At 39.2% G+C, this 18448-nt stretch overlaps 2 protein-coding genes across 3 annotated transcripts in view; both read right to left on the bottom strand.

Annotated features, from left to right (window-relative positions):
- Positions 1 to 3496: 3496 nt before the first annotated feature.
- On the bottom strand, positions 3497 to 8465 carry smpd2a (sphingomyelin phosphodiesterase 2a). The gene is made up of 10 exons (XM_030767825.1): positions 8416 to 8465; positions 7462 to 7558; positions 7294 to 7370; positions 6680 to 6773; positions 6168 to 6257; positions 5585 to 5667; positions 5081 to 5213; positions 4456 to 4560; positions 4162 to 4294; positions 3497 to 3897 (listed from the first exon to the last, which is right to left on the bottom strand). The coding sequence occupies exons 1-10, from the start codon at positions 8463 to 8465 to the stop codon at positions 3497 to 3499; spliced, it is 1263 nt and encodes a 420-aa protein (XP_030623685.1).
- Positions 8466 to 11492: 3027 nt separating this feature from the next.
- Positions 11493 to 18448, bottom strand: part of tead3a (TEA domain family member 3 a) — a 10599-nt gene continuing 3643 nt past the window's right edge. Inside the window, exons 2-12 of one of the 2 annotated variants that reach the window (XM_030769053.1) lie at positions 16938 to 17002; positions 16558 to 16620; positions 15327 to 15338; positions 14250 to 14378; positions 13959 to 14002; positions 13742 to 13806; positions 13521 to 13651; positions 12950 to 13123; positions 12460 to 12603; positions 11977 to 12129; positions 11493 to 11606 (exon numbers count right to left, since the gene is read on the bottom strand). In XM_030769053.1, the coding sequence (XP_030624913.1) occupies positions 11493 to 11606; positions 11977 to 12129; positions 12460 to 12603; positions 12950 to 13123; positions 13521 to 13651; positions 13742 to 13806; positions 13959 to 14002; positions 14250 to 14378; positions 15327 to 15338; positions 16558 to 16620; positions 16938 to 17002 (1094 nt within the window). Of the gene's footprint in view, positions 11607 to 11976; positions 12130 to 12459; positions 12604 to 12949; positions 13124 to 13520; positions 13652 to 13741; positions 13807 to 13958; positions 14003 to 14249; positions 14379 to 15326; positions 15339 to 16371; positions 16435 to 16557; positions 16621 to 16937; positions 17003 to 18448 lie in introns of both variants that reach the window. The other variant, XM_030769054.1, reaches the window with a different exon arrangement.

Below are 18448 nucleotides of genomic sequence, written 5' to 3'. Positions count from 1 at the left end.
CTGAAATCAGTATTTTGGGAATCTGCATTGTTTTGAACTTTGTAAAGACAAAGTTCAGTCTATATGCACTATAACATCACATGTATGACAGTAACAAGCCAAATTACCTGTTTTCCCTTCTAAAAGTACAGACAATGGTTGCAACTGTGTAACGGGTTAGGTTTGATTGCACTAGCTGTCCAACTTCTCCCATAGTCCTCCCATGTACAAGCACATGATGAACTAGGGTGTAACGGATTTCATCTGAGATTACTTGTCTGTGTCGTTCTTGTTCTCGTCCTCTCTGTTGTGATGACTGGAGTATATTATATTGAGAGCCTGTGTTGGCTAAATGAACATATAGTGCAATGAATAACTTATTCGGTCACTTTTGTGTGAGGTTATGCTGAAAGAGTTTTGAATATTGAAACATGTATGGAAACAGGTGCATAGTGTTTACAGTTGAGAGAAATGTGCGTGTGTGTGTGTTTTGGGAATGATGTAAGGGTATGGGTTTTTGTGCTACAGGAACCAGTTTTTGTATTTAAGCAATTGAGAAAAACTGTAATATAGCTCAATATTTCTGAATTACTGTAATATTGACTGTGTAGAAATTTACTCTAGGACTCCACTCCCACAAAAACACTCTCACAGCTGTCCTATCTACCTACTCTTTCTTCCAGTTCAACATCAGAATATTTTTACAGTCTTTCACATTAAAGCAAAAAAAAGCTTTATCACACACAAGAGATGACCTCCAGATTACAATGAAAGTTATCTTGACTTTTATATCACCTGGAGATAATGAACTGAAGAAACTGTACTTTTTGGTAAGTGAAACATTTACTAGACACAGTAGATAACCCAAGCAGTGCCTTTGATTTGTGATTCTTAATCAGTAACAAGGAACTGCACTCATATTCATTTCTCATGTCACTGGAAGTATGAGATGAGGGATGAGTCATGTTTATAGCATGTATCAAGTGCACTGACAGGGATCAGAAGCTGTGTGAATATCCAAACTTGTGTAATGTCTCTACCTCTGTCTTGCTCTCTCCCACGTATACGCACACACACACACACACACACACACACACACACACACACACACACACACACAGTTACATAGAAATCTTTTTTATGGTCAAGTCCAGAGGTTAAGCTATTGAGTTAAATACTGAAAACCCACCTCTTTAGAACACACCTGTCCCCCAATGCCTAACCTCCCTTTCCTAGGAAAAAAAAAACCAAAAAAAAAAAAACCTGTGTATCTGTGTATTCCAGGGGCACAATGCGAAGGGGCAATTTGACGCTCAGTTTTATTGTGATCTCTGCTCACAAGGTATTAGAAATCCGACTGATGCACTGCTTGTAAGTCGCTTTGGTAAAAAGCGTCTGCCAAATAACTAAATTGTAAATTGTAAATACTGTGATAAAAATAGCGCACATTCACAAAGTTAAAAACTATTGATTCAAATGGGGGACTTTTCGGGGTTTTTTTTGGAGATTGTGCTGATTCTATTAGATCCTAATTAGAATAGAACATAGATTCTATATGCTGAGGAACTTAGGGTTATGGTAAGAGTACAGCAGTGAAAAGATGGGAAAATTCTTGGTTCTTTCCATTAAAGACAAAATTTTAAACAGCAATCAGTACATGAATGACATCTAGTGGTAAACTGGAGACTTTTCAGGAGTCATGCATGCCAAGAATCTGTCAAGAAATTCTACTGCTGTTTTGATAGCACTAGTGTTCAAAATCACTTCAAAACATCATGACAGACAGCCTTTCACAGGATTTATTCCATAAAAAAAAAATCAAATAACACATCACAACAGACTGTCACAAAAAAAGCAAAACCAAAACATTTCACAGGTTAAATGCAATGACAGTTACAACCTAAAGATTAGCAACTCAAACCACATTATGTAGTACTAAGGGGAACAAGTGAGAAGAGGGTTTCTGTAATTAAAAATCACACGTAAGGGAACTATCGCATTAAATGAAGCTAGTCTCCCGGATACGGTTATATACACCAGCCTCGTGTAACTAGCAGAGGAGGAGGCGTTGCAGTTATTTATAATGATAGCCTAGGCATCATAGAAAAACCTCTACATAAATTCAATGCGTTTGAAGTTCTTTATACAAACATAACATATGTAGCCACAAAAAATACCCAGTCTATCACACTAATTATTATCTATAGACCGCCTGGGCCGTACTCTGAATTCCTCTGTGAATTTGCAGATTTTATCTCAAACCTTGTTATTTCTTTAGACAAAGCTCTAATTGTCGGAGACTTTAACATTCATTTTGATAACCCACAGGACCCTCTGAGAACAGCGTTCGTGTCCATTCTAGATTCAGTAGGGATTAATCAGACGGTCATAGGGCCCACTCATAATGGTGGCCACACCCTCGATCTTATACTAACACTCGGACTAAATGTAGGAAGTATAGTCACATTTCCACAATCTGAAGCTATCTCAGATCATTATCTTATCTCATTCAAAATATTTCTTAGTAATAATATATGCAGCTCGCCACGCTATCATAATAAACGTACGTTTACGCCAGCTACTACGCAGAACTTTATCAATAATCTCCCAGAGTTATCAACTTTGACTGGAACAATGTCACACCCCACAGAACTTGATCAGGCAACTGAATCTTTAGAGTTAACATTCCGCAACACCTTAGATAATGTGGCCCCACTTAAAAGGAAAATAATCAGAGAGAAAAAACTAGCTCCCTGGTATAATGAGCACACACGCGCCTTAAAACTTACCACTCGAAAATTAGAACGTAAATGGCGCCAAACTAAATTGGTAGTATTCCAGTTAGCATGGAAGGAGAGCCTCCTGAGCTATAGAAAAGCTCTTAGTGCCGCTAGATCAATGTATCTCTCCACCCTAATAGAATTCTGACAGCTTCACTCTGACAGCTTCTGTGCAGGCATGCTGCTCACACACACACAAGTACAGACTGCAAATGAACACATGAAGCAAAAAATGTCTGTAGAAAATTAAAAAGATTCTTTAATCAATCATCTTCATCATCATTATCACCAGTTAGTGGACAGACAGCCCTTATGTCCATCACTGTCGGGCTGGCAAACAGTGCTCCCAAACCACTGGTCCTGGAAAAATTCAGTAATATTATGCACATGGGATTCATCCTGAAATATGCTAACTGCATGTTTGGACTGGTTGCTCTCATTTGCTACAGGGAATTAACAGTAGTTCATTGTGATTACAGCCCATTCTGAGGAATCAGAAGTTGTTCATTATGTTTCCCCTTGAAAGCTAATGAAATGTCATCAGCTTGTGACTAAACATCAAGAATCAGATTGTATGTGTTCCTAAAACTAACAAGGCTTTAAAACTGAAGAAATAATGTAATAGGAAGGCAGCTGTGTTGTGTTATTTCCAAATGGGTGATGTGGTCATAAGCAGATGATAAAACTGATCCTAGATCAGTGCTGTAGGAGCTACTAACTTATTAGACTATATTGCTTCATTCTTCCCATTTAAATGGACTTGGTGAGTGTGATATCACTGCTTCGTCTGAGGCAGAGAGTGCTGCCCTGCATCTGGTGAACCTCTCCTGCATGTGATTGGATGAGAGGCTCATCTGTTGGTCTGTCTCTCTCAGGGCTTTGAGCTGAGTGAGGAAGAGGAGGTAGAGGAGGACTCCAGAGAGAAAGGCGGTCAAACAGAGAACAGAAAGCAGACTGACCAAGGCCCCGGGACAAATCCACGGTACAGCCCACAGTGCCAGTGTCAACAAGAGCAAAGCCACTCCCACTGCAAGGAGATGGGCCGATTTACCCAGCATGCTCTCTGTCTGAAATCGTTGCTCCCGAACCACCATTTGCGCCTCTGTTAAAATGGCCAAACCCTCTGACACAGGCATGTCTGGAGAGACGGAGAACAATAAATAAACCATAAAAAATATGTTTGCATCACTACTTTTAATTTAATTTTAAATCCCGAATTCGGACAACGCAGTGGAAACAAAAACTAAATATGATTGTAGTTATGGTTTCCATTACTTATGTCATTTCAGTTTGTGTGATTCTTTCATTGTTTTGCTGTATACAGTGTGTGTGTTTGTCCGTGTGTGTGTGTGTATGTTTATACCTGCAATAGAGTGGTTGTGTTTTGTCTCCTGGTATCCACTGCTCCCTTCAGAGTGGAAGAGGACCAGTTCTGCCGTAAGAGCCTCATGGTCAGAGTAAGGGAAGGGGTGACCAGGAACTGAACCCTTAGTGGTAGACAAGGACTCACACTGCACACTCAAACTCTCAGAGCCCTGCAGGAGAAACAAACACACACACACACACAAACACACACACACACACACACACACACACACACTTAGAGCCACGCAAGACATAGTAGTCAGCTGAAATACATTCCTTCTGTTTCGGTCTCTCTCACCCCCTAACCGTTCCCCCAGTGAAAGACACTCACTTTAAACATGATGTAGTCTATCCGAATGCCTTTCTCAAAAGGAATTAAATCTTCTCTTTTAGTGAAAGGATTGTCAGCTATCAGTGTGATACCATCCTCACAGCCCTGTTAACAGAACAAAATGAAGAACAGTTTCAATAAGAACAACAATCAGTCAGATGCTAATAAAATGTACTGGAGTAAGAGGAACCTTCACGTTTATTAATATTTATTTTGTGTTTGGCAACCATTACGGTCCAATCCTTTCTCGATTACGAGACTCTTAAACACTTCATAAACATAGATATGACCCTTAGTTTCGACAGTTTATAATCATAAATGTAATAATTGATATAATGATTAATATATAATATTTCATACATAACAATAAGGCCATCACAAATATATATTATAAAGAGTTTTGCGTGAGTATGGACTAAGGGGTGTAATATGGTGTAATCCACAATGAACACTCTTAAGAGTGTAATGTAACACTAGCCAAAATAAAGCCTACAGGCATGACATGACACAGTTACATTTAAGATCTAATTTCAGTAAATATTTATTTGAACATATCAACACAGTATTATTTTCTGTATGAAAGAGGCTGTGCGTTCAGGGTGAACTTGTGTGTGGAGACACTCACATCAAAGACCTGAGCCTCAGTATAACAGTCTCTAAGCCCAGTGAGAGCTTGGACAAGTCTGGTCCCCAAATCCTGAGGGTGCATGTTCAAATCCCCCCCTAACACCACCAAAGCTGCACCCCTTGATGTATGACTGAGAGAGAGAGATGGAGAGAGAGAGAGACTTGGTGTGAGGCTTAGAATAATGAACAGTAACGACTGCACGGCAATAAGTCTCAATCTGAATTACAAAACAGGTTTGAAGATTTAAATCTAATCTTCTCCACAGTCTTTTAGTTTTTTCAGATGTAATCAAAACCAAAGCTGTCTGTTTTTTACTCCTTAACAGCCGATCATCTTTAAGTCACATTTCTCTCAGCCTTTTAATCTCTTTCTCTTTTGTGTTGGTCCTGCACAAAGCTGTCTCCTCTCAGAGAAGGTCAATAATAACTGATTGTTCTGCACTGCTGAATCAGTCTCAGTGGCCACATTTGTGTTGACTGAATGCTGAGTCTTCTCTCTTACTGAACAAACTGCTGTAATTCCCAAGCCTGTGCTGTTCTGTGGGCCAGATATTCATCATGGGATCTGCAGTACTCTGCATGAAGCTGAGAGACAGGAACACACAACGGTAATGACATCAGTAATGACAAAAGTCTGAAGGACAGTTTAAAAAAGATTTAGCGAAATACTTTTTATGATTCATATTACGTACCTTGATCTTGGATGTATGTATAGTTTAACACAGTTACGATCCCACTAAATGACATCATGCTTATGGAAATTGACCACAGCAGATTTTGAAAAAAAATGTTGCTGTTAGCTATTTTAAATAAATGCTTGTCACGGGCAAATAAGCACTGAGAGCGTTTGAGCAGATTTAAATGTGAAACTATCATCTTATTGTTTATATTTGCGAGCAGAACAGAGTGTGCAAACGCAGTGTCTGTGTGTAGATATTTATCATTATAATCTGGTAATTCTGGTGCAAATGCAATGCCAGTGTACATTTATTTGTAATGCTTGGATTTTGATGTTGGCTATAAAGACACCTGACATAAAGTGAGAGAGAAAGAAAGAGAGACAAAGGAACAGGACTAAGACTCACGTGGGTTATATATACATGAACTCTCAGTCCAGTCACATCCAGCACTGCTAAGCCCACTGCTTTACCTCCAAACCAGTCACCATGACGAACCTAAGGACCAGACAAACAAAAGAACACAGAGTTAGAGAGAGAGAGAGAGAGAGAGAGAGAGGGAGGGAGGGAGAGAGAAAGCGAGAGAGAGAGAGAGAGAGAGGGAGAGAGGGGGGGGGATCCCTGCCAAATCTCTGGAAAAAGTTGGAAAGATGACAGCACCAACACTTCAGAGCAGCACAGGTTTAAAATGCAGCCACGAAAAACCAAAAAATCTAATCAATAAATCAGTAGATCATTCTGTCCCATTTTCAAGTCTTTTCTATATTCTGAGCCATATGATTATTAAAAAAAAAACCTCAGTCTAGATGTTTAGAAATCTTAGTGACACAAATGACATCTTTATAAACTCAATATAACATCAGTATAGGCATGTATAGTTTAGGGTAATATAGGAATGAATGATTTGTCTGTACACTCACCTTGTATGGGTATCCATTGAGAGAGTACTGGTGGAGCAGAGTGTTTTGGAGCGTGTACTTTGAGAAGAAAGCCAGTCCACTGCCAATCACACCACTAAGTGAACAAAAAAAATTAAAAAAAAAAAAAGTTAAAAAACGCAAAGGAAAGAAGTAGGAAAAACGTCAGGGTGCGAAGTTGTTCGTGTTGTAGGTTTGGGCTGATCTGCTCTATAACACACTCACACAAACTCATTTGTGCTCTCTCTCTCTCTCTCTCTCTCTCTCTCTCTCTCTCTCTCTCTCTCTCTCTCTCTCTCTCTCTCTCTCTCTCTCTCTCTCTCTCACACACACACACACACACACACACACAAAGCTGCATGTCCTTCCTCGGCATTAACGGAAAAGGCTAAGCTCTTTGTGAGTTGCAAGTTAACAGGGAATCGTGTTTGGGGGTTCAAACCTCCAATATACTAAAAAATAAACCACAGTTACCTAACTTTTTAACATAGTTGCCAAATTAGCCAAATGAATAAAAGAAAAACTTCAAAGTCTGAACAAATGGTCTATTTACAAGTTTGATCAAGGGAGGTCTAATGATCAGATTTTAAACAGGTTTAAACAAAAAATAATCTCACCTTTTAAAATGGTGAGAGTAAGGATGAGTAACAGACAGTTTCCTCTTCAGAGAGAGGAAGTCTTGCTCACTCCATACCTACATTTGGAAGTTCATAAAATATCTCAAATATGCATGCTCAAGATGAGTTCAAACAAAAGTACACACACACACACACACACACACACACCTCCTGTAGCAGGACAATATCATGACGCTCTCGCTCAAGCATGTCTGCAATCATCTCAAATCGCTGTTCGCAGTGACGACTGAGGTAACGGATCCCCCTGAAAAACACACATATACACACGCCAACATGTCCACATGCATACCTAAACACAGTTTAACTCAGACAGATAAAATACCAACAGTTAAGGGGCAGACAACTTGCAGTGTCATTGCTTTCTTAACCGCTACTGTACTATTACTTCTGTGCTCACTACACACTGGTGCGTGTGTGCATGTGTCTGCGCACATGAGCGTTGGTCGTGTATGTGCGTGCACATATGTATGTGAGTGGAGCCTTTTTTGACAACATTGCTGATTTTTTAGTGAGCTGTTCCAGAAGAGCATGCTGACAGCACAGCTCTCAAAAGCTTGGAGCCACACACACACACACACACATACACATGTGCATGCGCGCACACACACACACACATCATGTGACTTCAGTGTGCTGACTGAGGCCCAATGCTTTCACATGCACATTACTGGCGGACCACACTTTTTCAAGTCTTTAGAGTTTATGCTTAGTATAAACTAAAAACAAGACTTCTACCATGTTTATGAAGTTATGGTTTATGGTTTTTGAGAAGCTCCTTTACTTAAGAAATGATGTAACTAAATAAGTAGATAAATGAATAGAACCTATGACACTTTGTTGCACCACGCACGTAAAGCGCAGCCACTTGCAGACAAACTCATATTTGCATCATGAAAGCAAACATCAATAAACAGTAGTAGGTAGAGCACATAAGAATGCGTGTTAACACATTCTAAAATGAAACATTCACAGAAACCATCTCTCAGGCAGAAGAATAATACACACTTAGACACAATCACAAACAAAAACAATGAAAGACAAAAGCATTCATACTGACACACACACACACACACACACACAGAAAAGTGCAAATGTACTAACCAACAGTTCAGGGAGAAGACACGCAGTCTAACGGGCTGTTGCGTCTCCATGGTGACGGACAGGCGGGTGAACCTGGACGTTACAGAAGTGGTTCAGCTCCTGTGTGATTACAACACGAACTGCACTAAGTCTGAGAGAGCAGAGACTACCCACAGAGACAAAACACATCACACATTCAGTGTGGAGCTGCTGACGCGCACATCACTCTCTTTCTTACACACATTCCAAAACCTCGGGGGAGGAGCATGTATATTAATCCCCTCTATTTTACAAAGTGCTTTGGACAAGGTAACCTTGGAAACCAGCTGTCTTTTCTGCCGACCTCTCACTCAGAAATGGGGAACAGATTTGTCGCGCGGACACGGCTATAATGTGGAGGACTTTACAAAATCGAAGTCTTTTTTTTGCGTGTGTGTGTGTTGAATCTGTGGAGAGATGATTACCTAACTGATAATTTGGGAATTTGGGGACAAAGTGATAACAAAGTTTCGTCACCGAGTCACCTTAAAAATCACTTACGAGTGAGTCGATCTTCCTCTCCATTTCCCCCTTCTGCACCCACTCACCAACGCCGTGTTTGGGGTCTTGACCCTGTATATGTGTGTGACGTTACATTCTTTTTTTTGTTCTTTTTTCCCTCGGTTCTGTTTCATTATTAGTTGGAAAACTGCCTTTCACTATTCTGGTGAATGTCACAGATCAATATAAGCCAGTGCACATGCCAGCTGGGGGTACATAAAATTAATAGTGTCATACTTCATACATACTCCGCGTATCATCTTGGGTAGCGTAGTCCTACCTAACTCCTCCTACGCCCATCCCGTGTGGCCCATATATATTTTCAAATAGATTAAGTGACAAACTGGATAGATTATGAATTTGGAGGATGCTTTGAATACACAGATTATTCAAAATAGAATAAAAAACGTTTCAAAATTAAAACGGTTACATATAATCAAGTACGGCGTATAAGTGAGGCCGCTGGGAACACTTTTTACATCTTAAATCCTAAATAGTATGTGTCATATCAAAAGAGTGATATTCAAAATGATCCATTTCACAATGTGTTTAACTGCTGTGGATAATTGTGCATGCTGAACTCTGCTGTGATTGTTCTAGAACTTAAGATAGAACATCTTCCTCTGTCTTTAATTAACCATTGACTCATCAATAAATTTTGTCCGTACAGAACATATGCTGACATACTGAGAGAAGCTTTTGTATTCTATAGTAATGATTAACGAGTGTTTGTGGCGGTCGTGTTGTATTTCTATCATGTTTGCCTAAGGGGTGTGAGAATTCCAGGTGGAGAGAGTGTGATGATTTGCAGGTATATCTGTACAGTTTTCTCCACTTCAGTCAACCTGAGACCCAGCATCTCTGTCCAGCTCAGATATGAAATTTAGATATGAAAGCATATGAATGTCATCTCATTTAATACTTATATATTAAACAAAATAAAAAGTTGTCAAGTAATTTATTAAAAGCAGTGAGAAATGGGAGAAGCACAGTAAGGATATGAACAGGTCTAGAGTGCACACAACATGTTTGTTCCTGTAAAACCCATAGTGATATGTCTTAAACAGTGTACACTTTACTTGAAGTTATGCTATTATAATGTTGTACAACAGACAGGCAATTTCAATTGTGTCTGCACTCCTGTAGTAACTCACACAGTTTTGGCCTGCTGTATAATACAATTAAAGAAAACAATTCAAATTAGAACTCAGACCAAAAACATTATCTCAAAACTAGGGAAAATATTTTCTTTCCCCAGTACCAAAAAAACACAGCACAGATGCAACTAAATGTAAAGCTTTAAACATTTTGAACCAAACTTATACTCATTTTAACGAAGACAGGCCTTTTATCTCTGCTACTTATTGTAACATTATTACACCCTGAAAGGAAGGTAAACTCCTTAGTGTTAAGGCAGATGGTAAGGTGAAGATTTTAGTGTACAATACCCTGTTTTTACATTCACCCTGTCAGAAGATCAGTAATGGTGGTTATGTGAAGTCTTTGGGAGATGCAATGTCAGTGAGAGAGGTGATCTTTCAGGTTTTTGACCAAACTCTCCATTAACAAACACAACCCTTAATGTTAAAGCTTTTCCAAGAAAATAATGTTATGGTTAATATATCTAGAAAAAAATAAACACCAGGAGGTAGAAATACACAGGCCACATATATGCATCTGTTATGAAAAAACTTATAAAGACAAGAACAATAAACCAAACTACTTGAGGGAAAAACAAAAACATTTCAGATGTGACACAATGAACTCTGTTACAGAATTCCCCTCTGTTGTAGTAAATCGCAACTTTCTTATACACTTCAGTTCACATACATAACAAGTAACCTTTTAAATGAATGTCTTTTTTTCAAATAAGCATGCCAAACAAAAGGGGATGTAGTGCAAAACTAAACATAGTCTCACTCCAAACCTCTTTTCAATCTGGGGTCAGAGGTAGAGATTTGTTTTGTCAAGATAAACGCCCTGTTAAAACTTGCAACTTTGCTACAATAAAAATGTCAAACCTGTAATCAATTTACTGAATACTAAAGAAAAAAAACGGTTTTGTTCAACATGTTTTAATTATCTGTTAATCTGTTCTTCTGTTGGTGGTTCAAAGTAACTGTATTGACCTCTGTACTTTCGCCATCCACACTGAGACCTGGGTTAAAGTTCAAACCTCCCCAAAGAAAAAAAAGACATATAAAACAGCCAAAATCCTCTGCAATCGGACAGAACAAAACAATAAAGGAACTTATATTATCCCTGAAAACACATTTCCTCTTAAGGAAAATTACCAATCCAATCTTTGTCACAAAAATTTAAATATTTACATTAAAAATGTTCTCACAAATTAGTGTATTTGTTTTTTTGTTGTTATTGTTGTTCTGCTTATTGCATCTTCACAAATTCTCTTTTCACAAGTTAGCATTGATCATATGAAACAGTACCTACAGTGTCATAAAAAATACACATTTTAAAATGATTTTTTTTTATTTTGAGAAACAGTCCATGCAGCAGGTTAAAAGCCTGTCTGTCAAACCCTTCATTTCGGTAACACTTCAGTCCTTCACCAGTCGGTAAACATGGTACTGTGCCCCATGCTCGCTCATGGAAACTTCAAAAACAAAGGCAATACACAACAATGTCTCCTGCGTGTCCCTGTTAGTAACAACCTGAAAAGGAAAAGACACAACAACCTACTGAATTTCTGTCATGCATTTTTCATTTAATACGACTGTAATAATGTATTTGAACACGCACTTGGTGTTTAATGTTTCACTAATGAAGCAGTAGGTGTGAAATTTTTTTTTTTACATTTACACAGACTGTTTTAATACATAAACTTTAGTACATACAACGACACAACAAAGTTCTCTGTAAATACGTTACAAGTGACATCCTCCAGCCATAACATGCAAGTGTGTCATGATGTTAATAAATTCTAAAGGATGTAACAGGCCTTGCACAAACAGTGTGCGTGCACACACACACACACACACACACACACACATGCACAGTCACACTGTAGTTTTAAGTGTATACCTGTAGGATAGTGAAGTTCTCCAAGACGCTGTTCATCATGTATTTCTCTGGCAGGTGTTTGAGTTTGTGGATAAAGTTGATCATGTACTCACACATGGGAGAGCGATGGATCCTAAAGACACATCGACCTCCCTCCATATGCCCGTATTCTGTCTGAAACACCAAAACACATTTACATTGTCACAAGACCCCTTGGGAAAGTACTTCAAATAAGTAAAAATATGTTAATAGGTAGAAATAAGTTAATAAAAAAGCATCATCTCTTCAGGAGTATTAAATTAATCACCAACACTGATGTTTGTAGCTATTTACTCAAAGTTCAGCTGTTTTTGTTTCTTAATGTCTCTTGAGGTGATTTGAGTGTGACTATAACAGTCCTTCCTCACCAACACAGATGCAATCCCACATTTTTCATATGTTTATAAAACATTCTAGAATGAAAAGTACTAGAGGAGAAACAGCAGAAAAGGGGAGAAACCTCACCTCCACTTTCTCCACCACCTGTTTGCCAAAGGAGCAGACCTTGGTGGAGACAGAGATGGTCATATTCTCGGTACTGCTGTACTGACTGCTCACGCCATAGAATGATCCGGGACCATCCTGAACTCCTCCACTATTCAGATCCGCCTACAGAATCCACAGCAATGCAAAAATCAACCAATCAGCAAGAATAATGGCATCATTCTGTCTGCATCTAGGAGTTGTAAAGGATTACTAGCCTTCTCATATGGATATAAGGGACACAATAGAACTTTCCGTTGTAAAATGTCCTAAAAATGGAAATGTTTTATTCTATGACAACTGTTCAAGTCATTCCCTAACTGTTCAGAAGTATATCCTACATTTGTGCTTCAAACCCCAGCTGTGTTACTCCTGCCAATTATATTTAGGAGTTCATGAGATCATCACTGGCCCAATGGGCCTGTAATTGGCTGTTTGGGTGACTGTATGATCCAAATGAGCTGACACTGACCCAGAACTTGACTAGGAAGAAGGCATTCTGTGGGCCGTTCTCATAAAGCTCCTTTAGTCCTCCCTTCTTGTCCGGAAACTTATCATAGATCTGTCTGATATCCACCGCCTCCAAAATCGGGTCGCTGTAAGAGGGGTTTGTCTGGCCGATGTGTACAAACAGATGTTTACTGTACTGTAGAAGGAAACAGGAGTGTTTGAACGGTCATCTCAGTTTCACTTCAATAATATTACACATTTGAACTGTAACTGCTCCTCTAACTCATCAGCACATGTACATACCTTTAAAATATGTTTATGTAGGTTACTTAACTCACTGTGCAAATGTAATATCTGTGTATGTCTGTGTGTACTTGTATGAGCACGTGCATGTGTTTCTGTGGATAACTGTTCAGGGGTCACTCTGTGCCATTTGTATTAATTATTGACACAAATAGTGAAGCTTCATCAAGTATTTGTAATTCTGTAAATACATTGTTATTAATCATCAATGACTATTTATTGATACAACTTTAAGAAGAACAGTTTGAAAAGCAGACAGTCTGTCTATTCTCCATCAATTGTCCACTCACAGTATCCGGGTCTCTCTGGAGCTCCATGAACGCTGAGTACTCCAGCAGCCGTAGTTTGGAGGAGGCAATGGTTCGGTCCTGCCACACAGGCACTGTGTTTGGGGGGAGGGTGGTGGGTAGGGGTTCATAGCCTAGATGGGATGGAGGCATATTAGCTCAAAATCTGAACAGTCATTCTGTGAGCGATTGTGGAGATTATGACTGATGTGTTTACGACTCACTGGAGATGGGTGTTGGCACTGGGGCTGGTAAACCTGAGTACGGGTTTTGTGTAAAAGGTTTGATGCTGCACAGAGAAAGACAGAGAGAGAGAGAGAGTGAGAGAAAGAGAGAGAGAGAGAGAGAGAGAGAGAGAGTGGTCAAGATGCAGTGAGTTAGACATGCTTGACTTGGTACAACAGGTCAGGCCAGTTTTTTGTGAAGACTGTCGGTACTCACTCTTGGGAGGGTCCGGGCTGCCCTGGGATTGGACCAGGCCAGAACTACAACAGAGAAGACCACAGAAAGGCAGAATGTTATTGTGGAATGACACCCATCTCTCATTACTCTGTTGCAGTCAACAATTCATACAGCCGTGTCTGTGAACTAACTCAAGCCTGCTTTGGTAATAATATGTAATGAATTAATTTCTGCGTGTGCATCTGTAGGTGACTGTGTGTGTGTGTGTGTGTGTGTGTGTGTGTGTGTGTGTGTGTGTGTGTGTGTGCGCGTGTGAAACTCTTGTCTTACCCTGGCTGAGGGAGGATATGGTGACTGGGGAAGGGGAGGAAGTTGGTTCTTCATCACACTGGCTGAAACGATCTGAGCAGACGAGAGTGCAGCCATGCTTTGAAGAGCTTTGTCTTTAGAGACCTGATCCTGCCACAGAGAGAGAGAGGAAGGACTCAAAAACTCACACACTACAAAATGAACAAGGCATCCTTTAACCATTTAGAACAAAGTCTGCCATGTAGAGTGTTGTTCACATCTTACATGCTATGGAATGTCAGTGATGCTAAAGAAAGTAACAGGGCTTAACTGACTGGATATACAGCTTAAGGGTTTTGTATGACTTAAATAGCTTTAGTTCAAACTATTCTCAAGCCACATGCTGTGTGTTAATGCTGACATGCAATATTATTTTCCTTGGACATAATCCTTTACTAAGCATTTATGGATTAGGTCAAAAATAACAGAGTTAGACTTATACACAAAGTAAGGTAAAAAGACAGACACTGGAGAGAATGAGAAAGAGGAGAGAGTGAGAGAGAAACACAATAAACATTCATTGCTTTCTCCGATGAAAAATAACTTCTTTGAAACAAGTTTACACAATTCAATTTCTATTCATTTACGAAAGGCAAAAGATGGATGCAGCGTATAAGAATACATATCCTTATACAAATTATAACTAATTAAATAATCCACTTATTTTCCATTGTCTTTTCTAATGTACCCAAACACTGAGTCAATTGTAGTGTTAAAATTATTACAAAAATTGAAGAACTCTTTCACAACACTTGGTCATCTGTCACACAACGGATGACCAAATATAAGCTCATTCTTAGATACAGATAGACAGAGTTCTCTCTCCAGCGGACATTTTGAAGTAAACATTGTGATATGCTTCATGACATAATTATTCAATGTAATGAATCTCTGCATTCAGTGCATAATTTTAAACAGCAGTGCAAAAGCCATGGTCTGAGCTGTGGGGGCGGGGGAGGGGGGGGGGTGCAAACCCTGGGTAAACTGGCATAGAATGAGCAGGTGCCAAGCTCAAACTGGTATAAACAGGCATACTGTCACAGGCACAGAATCACTTACCAAGTTCATGGCCTGAATAAGAGAAAGAGGAACCATTAATGCTCCATTGGAAAAAAAAAATAAGCAGAGTAAAAAACTCATGTGGAACTAATAATCATTTCTCCGATTAAACAAGCAGAATCTGAACTGCTCTAAAAAGATTTGTTGAACTACTCAGTGCATGTGAATTTAAAACTGGTGCTGTAAAAAATACATAAAATATGGTAAAAGATGTTAAGACAGAACATTCAAAAACATGCCAATCTAACTATCTCTCAGAAACACTGAGGAACAACACTGCTAGCCAATCAACTAAAGGTTCATGTTTAAGCTCAGAAACACTGGTCAAAAAAAGACTCATTACTAAATGCTAAAAAACAGAATTGGTAACATTCTCAGTAGAACTGAACACAAGTGAAAAATACAATATAGCCAAGAGATGAAAACATGACATGACAAAGATGATGTTTATGAAACACATAAACAAACAAACAAACATAGAGAGTTTTGGTGTGTGTTTTAGGGGTCAAAGTAGAGGACAAGAAGGTCAGAGCACAGAACAGTTCAGCCATCAGGGAGTAGCATTAAAAACACATACGCACACATACACATACATACACACGCACACACACAATACACACAGTCTGTTCAAACCCCAAGAGGGCGCCACATTCCATTCAGATACTCAGCCCCTGTGTTGCTATAACATTATTACCCTTCATGGCTGAGGATTCTTCATTATTAGTGTAAAAGGGCAGTATATATGACTACCCATCTAAGATGAGACAAAAATGTCCTTATAAAGTTATACTGCCATTTTAACTCTGTATGTAGGTTTGTACAGAACCTGTGGTTATTCCTTTTATTAGGTATCACATGTTCACAAAATGAGAGCTGATATTCCACCCATCCTGACCACATTAAGAACGTATTGTACTTTTATGAGCACAGCTTTTACGGTTTGTTATTTAGTGTTTTTAAATGGCAGGCTTCAGGGCAGTGAGACAGGTGAGTTTGATTATAATCTGTTGTGAGTTCAGTTTAGCCCATGGCACAAAGCGCATACCTTCAGTTTAGACTGAATCTCACGTGACTTCCTCCGAGCAAGAACCTGCAGATGACTAGACACCTGCAGGAGTGGGAGCAAGGGGACATGGAAAAAACAAAAAACAAAGAGAGGGTGGAAAAGAAGAGCAGAGAGAAGCGGTGAGCAGAAAGGAAGAGAATATCTGTGTGCCAGCTGAGCTCATACCTTTAGACCTGCCTGGTATTCCCGCACTTTCTTCCGAGCTAACACCTGTATGTGACTAGACACCTGAAGAGTGTGGAACAAGTGAAAAACATATGTGTGATACAAGCTAACACACACACACACTCATACACAGGGACACACACACAAACATGCATACACATGCACACACACATACACACACACACACACATGCACCCACACAAACACACAGTCTATCTTATGATATGAAATGAACCATTGTATGCCATTTTTTATTGGTCATTTCTCGGACTGCTGAGTGTGACTAATGTTATGAGATCATAGGTACAGTTCCTCAGTCCTCCAAAGTCTGAAAACACAGCTCCTGTTCTGAGAATATTTCATATTGTATCTTAGTCTACCTGTTTGCGTGTGCGGGTTTTCCCTGTCCGTAGCTTGATGTATCTGGCTATCAGCTCATTACGACCTATAAAGAAAAAAACATACATGTGAGCAGTTACAATTAAAGACCAGAGGGTGGCGCTAAACACACACAAAACAAAATCACAGCTGTTTCTGTGTGATGAGCTGAGTCAGCAGATACTATTGGAAAAATAAGGAAGACCACTGAGGACAAGACCGGTCTGACATGACCATAACTGTGACATTAACACAACCAATTTCATCACAGTGAATCACACTTTCACAGAAATATGTGTCATTTGATTGTCTTTACTTTGTCTTGACTTTGATTTTACGTATTTCACAATTTGTCATTTAATCGTCCTCACTGCGCAGAGAAGCATGGTTATTCTTACCTGGTAAATAATAAGCTAAATAACAGTGTGAATGAAAGATATAAAAATGCAAACTAAGTAAATAATGAAACTTAATTTATCTATGGCATTTTAAACCAGGACATGAACGCTCTCATGTATTAGTTTGAACAGAAAACTGAACTAATTATTTCCTTTGGATTCAGAGAAAAGGGCTTAGTTCATCAGACTAACTGGATACACACACCCTTGATGTCTCTCCAAAAGATATCTCTTTTTAGCCTAAAGGTACAAAACATTTCATTCAGAGAGAAACTGTCATACAGCATGGAACTCTTTCCTAGACAGGAGTGGAATTTCAGTTAAAATTGTAATGAATGATTATGCTGATTGAGGGTTACATCATAGAGTTGGGTGACAGAAGACCCATAATGAATAGTCAGGATAACTGTAGCACAGCTGAATTAAAGAGTAAAAGGTGCTATTTTCACTAAAGGCATGAGGTATATGAGCCTGTTTTGTTGCCGTAGTTCTCCTGTAAAACAAGCATGTTCAGTGTCATATGGAGCCATGATATAAATAGGCAGGGGAGTGCTACAGGGATGGATGAGTCAGCATGATGCTGCCATCACAGTCAACCAATCTGTTAATGAGTCCTAATGAGTCTTAACCAGTCTGTTAATCAGTCCAAATGAGTCTCAACCAGTCTGTTTATCTGTACTAATGAGTCTCAAGCAATCTGTTAATCAGTCCTAATGAGTCTTAACCAGTCTGTTTATCAGTCCTAATGAGTCTGAACCAGTCTGTTTATCTGTACTAATGAGTCTTAACCAGCCCGTTTACCTGTACTAATGAGTCTCAGCTGGTCTGTTTATCTGTACTAATGAGTCTGAACCAGTCCGTTTATCTGTACTAATGAGTCTTAACCAGCCCGTTTACCTGTGCCAATGAGTCTCAACTGGTCTGTTTATCTGTACGAATGAGTCTCATATGGTCTGATTATCTGTACTAATAAGTCTCAATAAGTCTAAACCAAGGTGTTTATCTGTGCTAATGAGTCTCAACCAGTTTGTTTATCTGTACTAAGGAGTCTCAGCAAATCTGGTGACTCCTTTTTAGGAGAGAAAAGTGAGAGACAGCAGGAGGGAGAGAGAGAG

The sequence above is a fragment of the Chanos chanos genome, chromosome 3, assembly GCF_902362185.1.
Source record: "Chanos chanos chromosome 3, fChaCha1.1, whole genome shotgun sequence".
In the NCBI taxonomy this organism is placed as follows: Eukaryota; Metazoa; Chordata; class Actinopteri; order Gonorynchiformes; family Chanidae; genus Chanos; species Chanos chanos.
The sequence above is the reverse complement of the archived record's forward strand: the minus strand, read 5'-3'. Positions and strand labels throughout refer to the sequence as shown.

Coding starts and splice junctions, on each gene's coding strand:
- smpd2a (XM_030767825.1), bottom strand. CDS start 8,465: ATGGAGACGCAACAGCCCGTTAGACTGCGTGTCTTCTCCCTGAACTGT. Junction 7,371..7,461: donor ATATTGTCCTGCTACAGGAG/GTGTGTGTGTGT, acceptor TTCCAAATGTAG/GTATGGAGTGAGCAAGACTT. Junction 4,561..5,080: donor CTGAGGCTCAGGTCTTTGAT/GTGAGTGTCTCC, acceptor TTCTGTTAACAG/GGCTGTGAGGATGGTATCAC.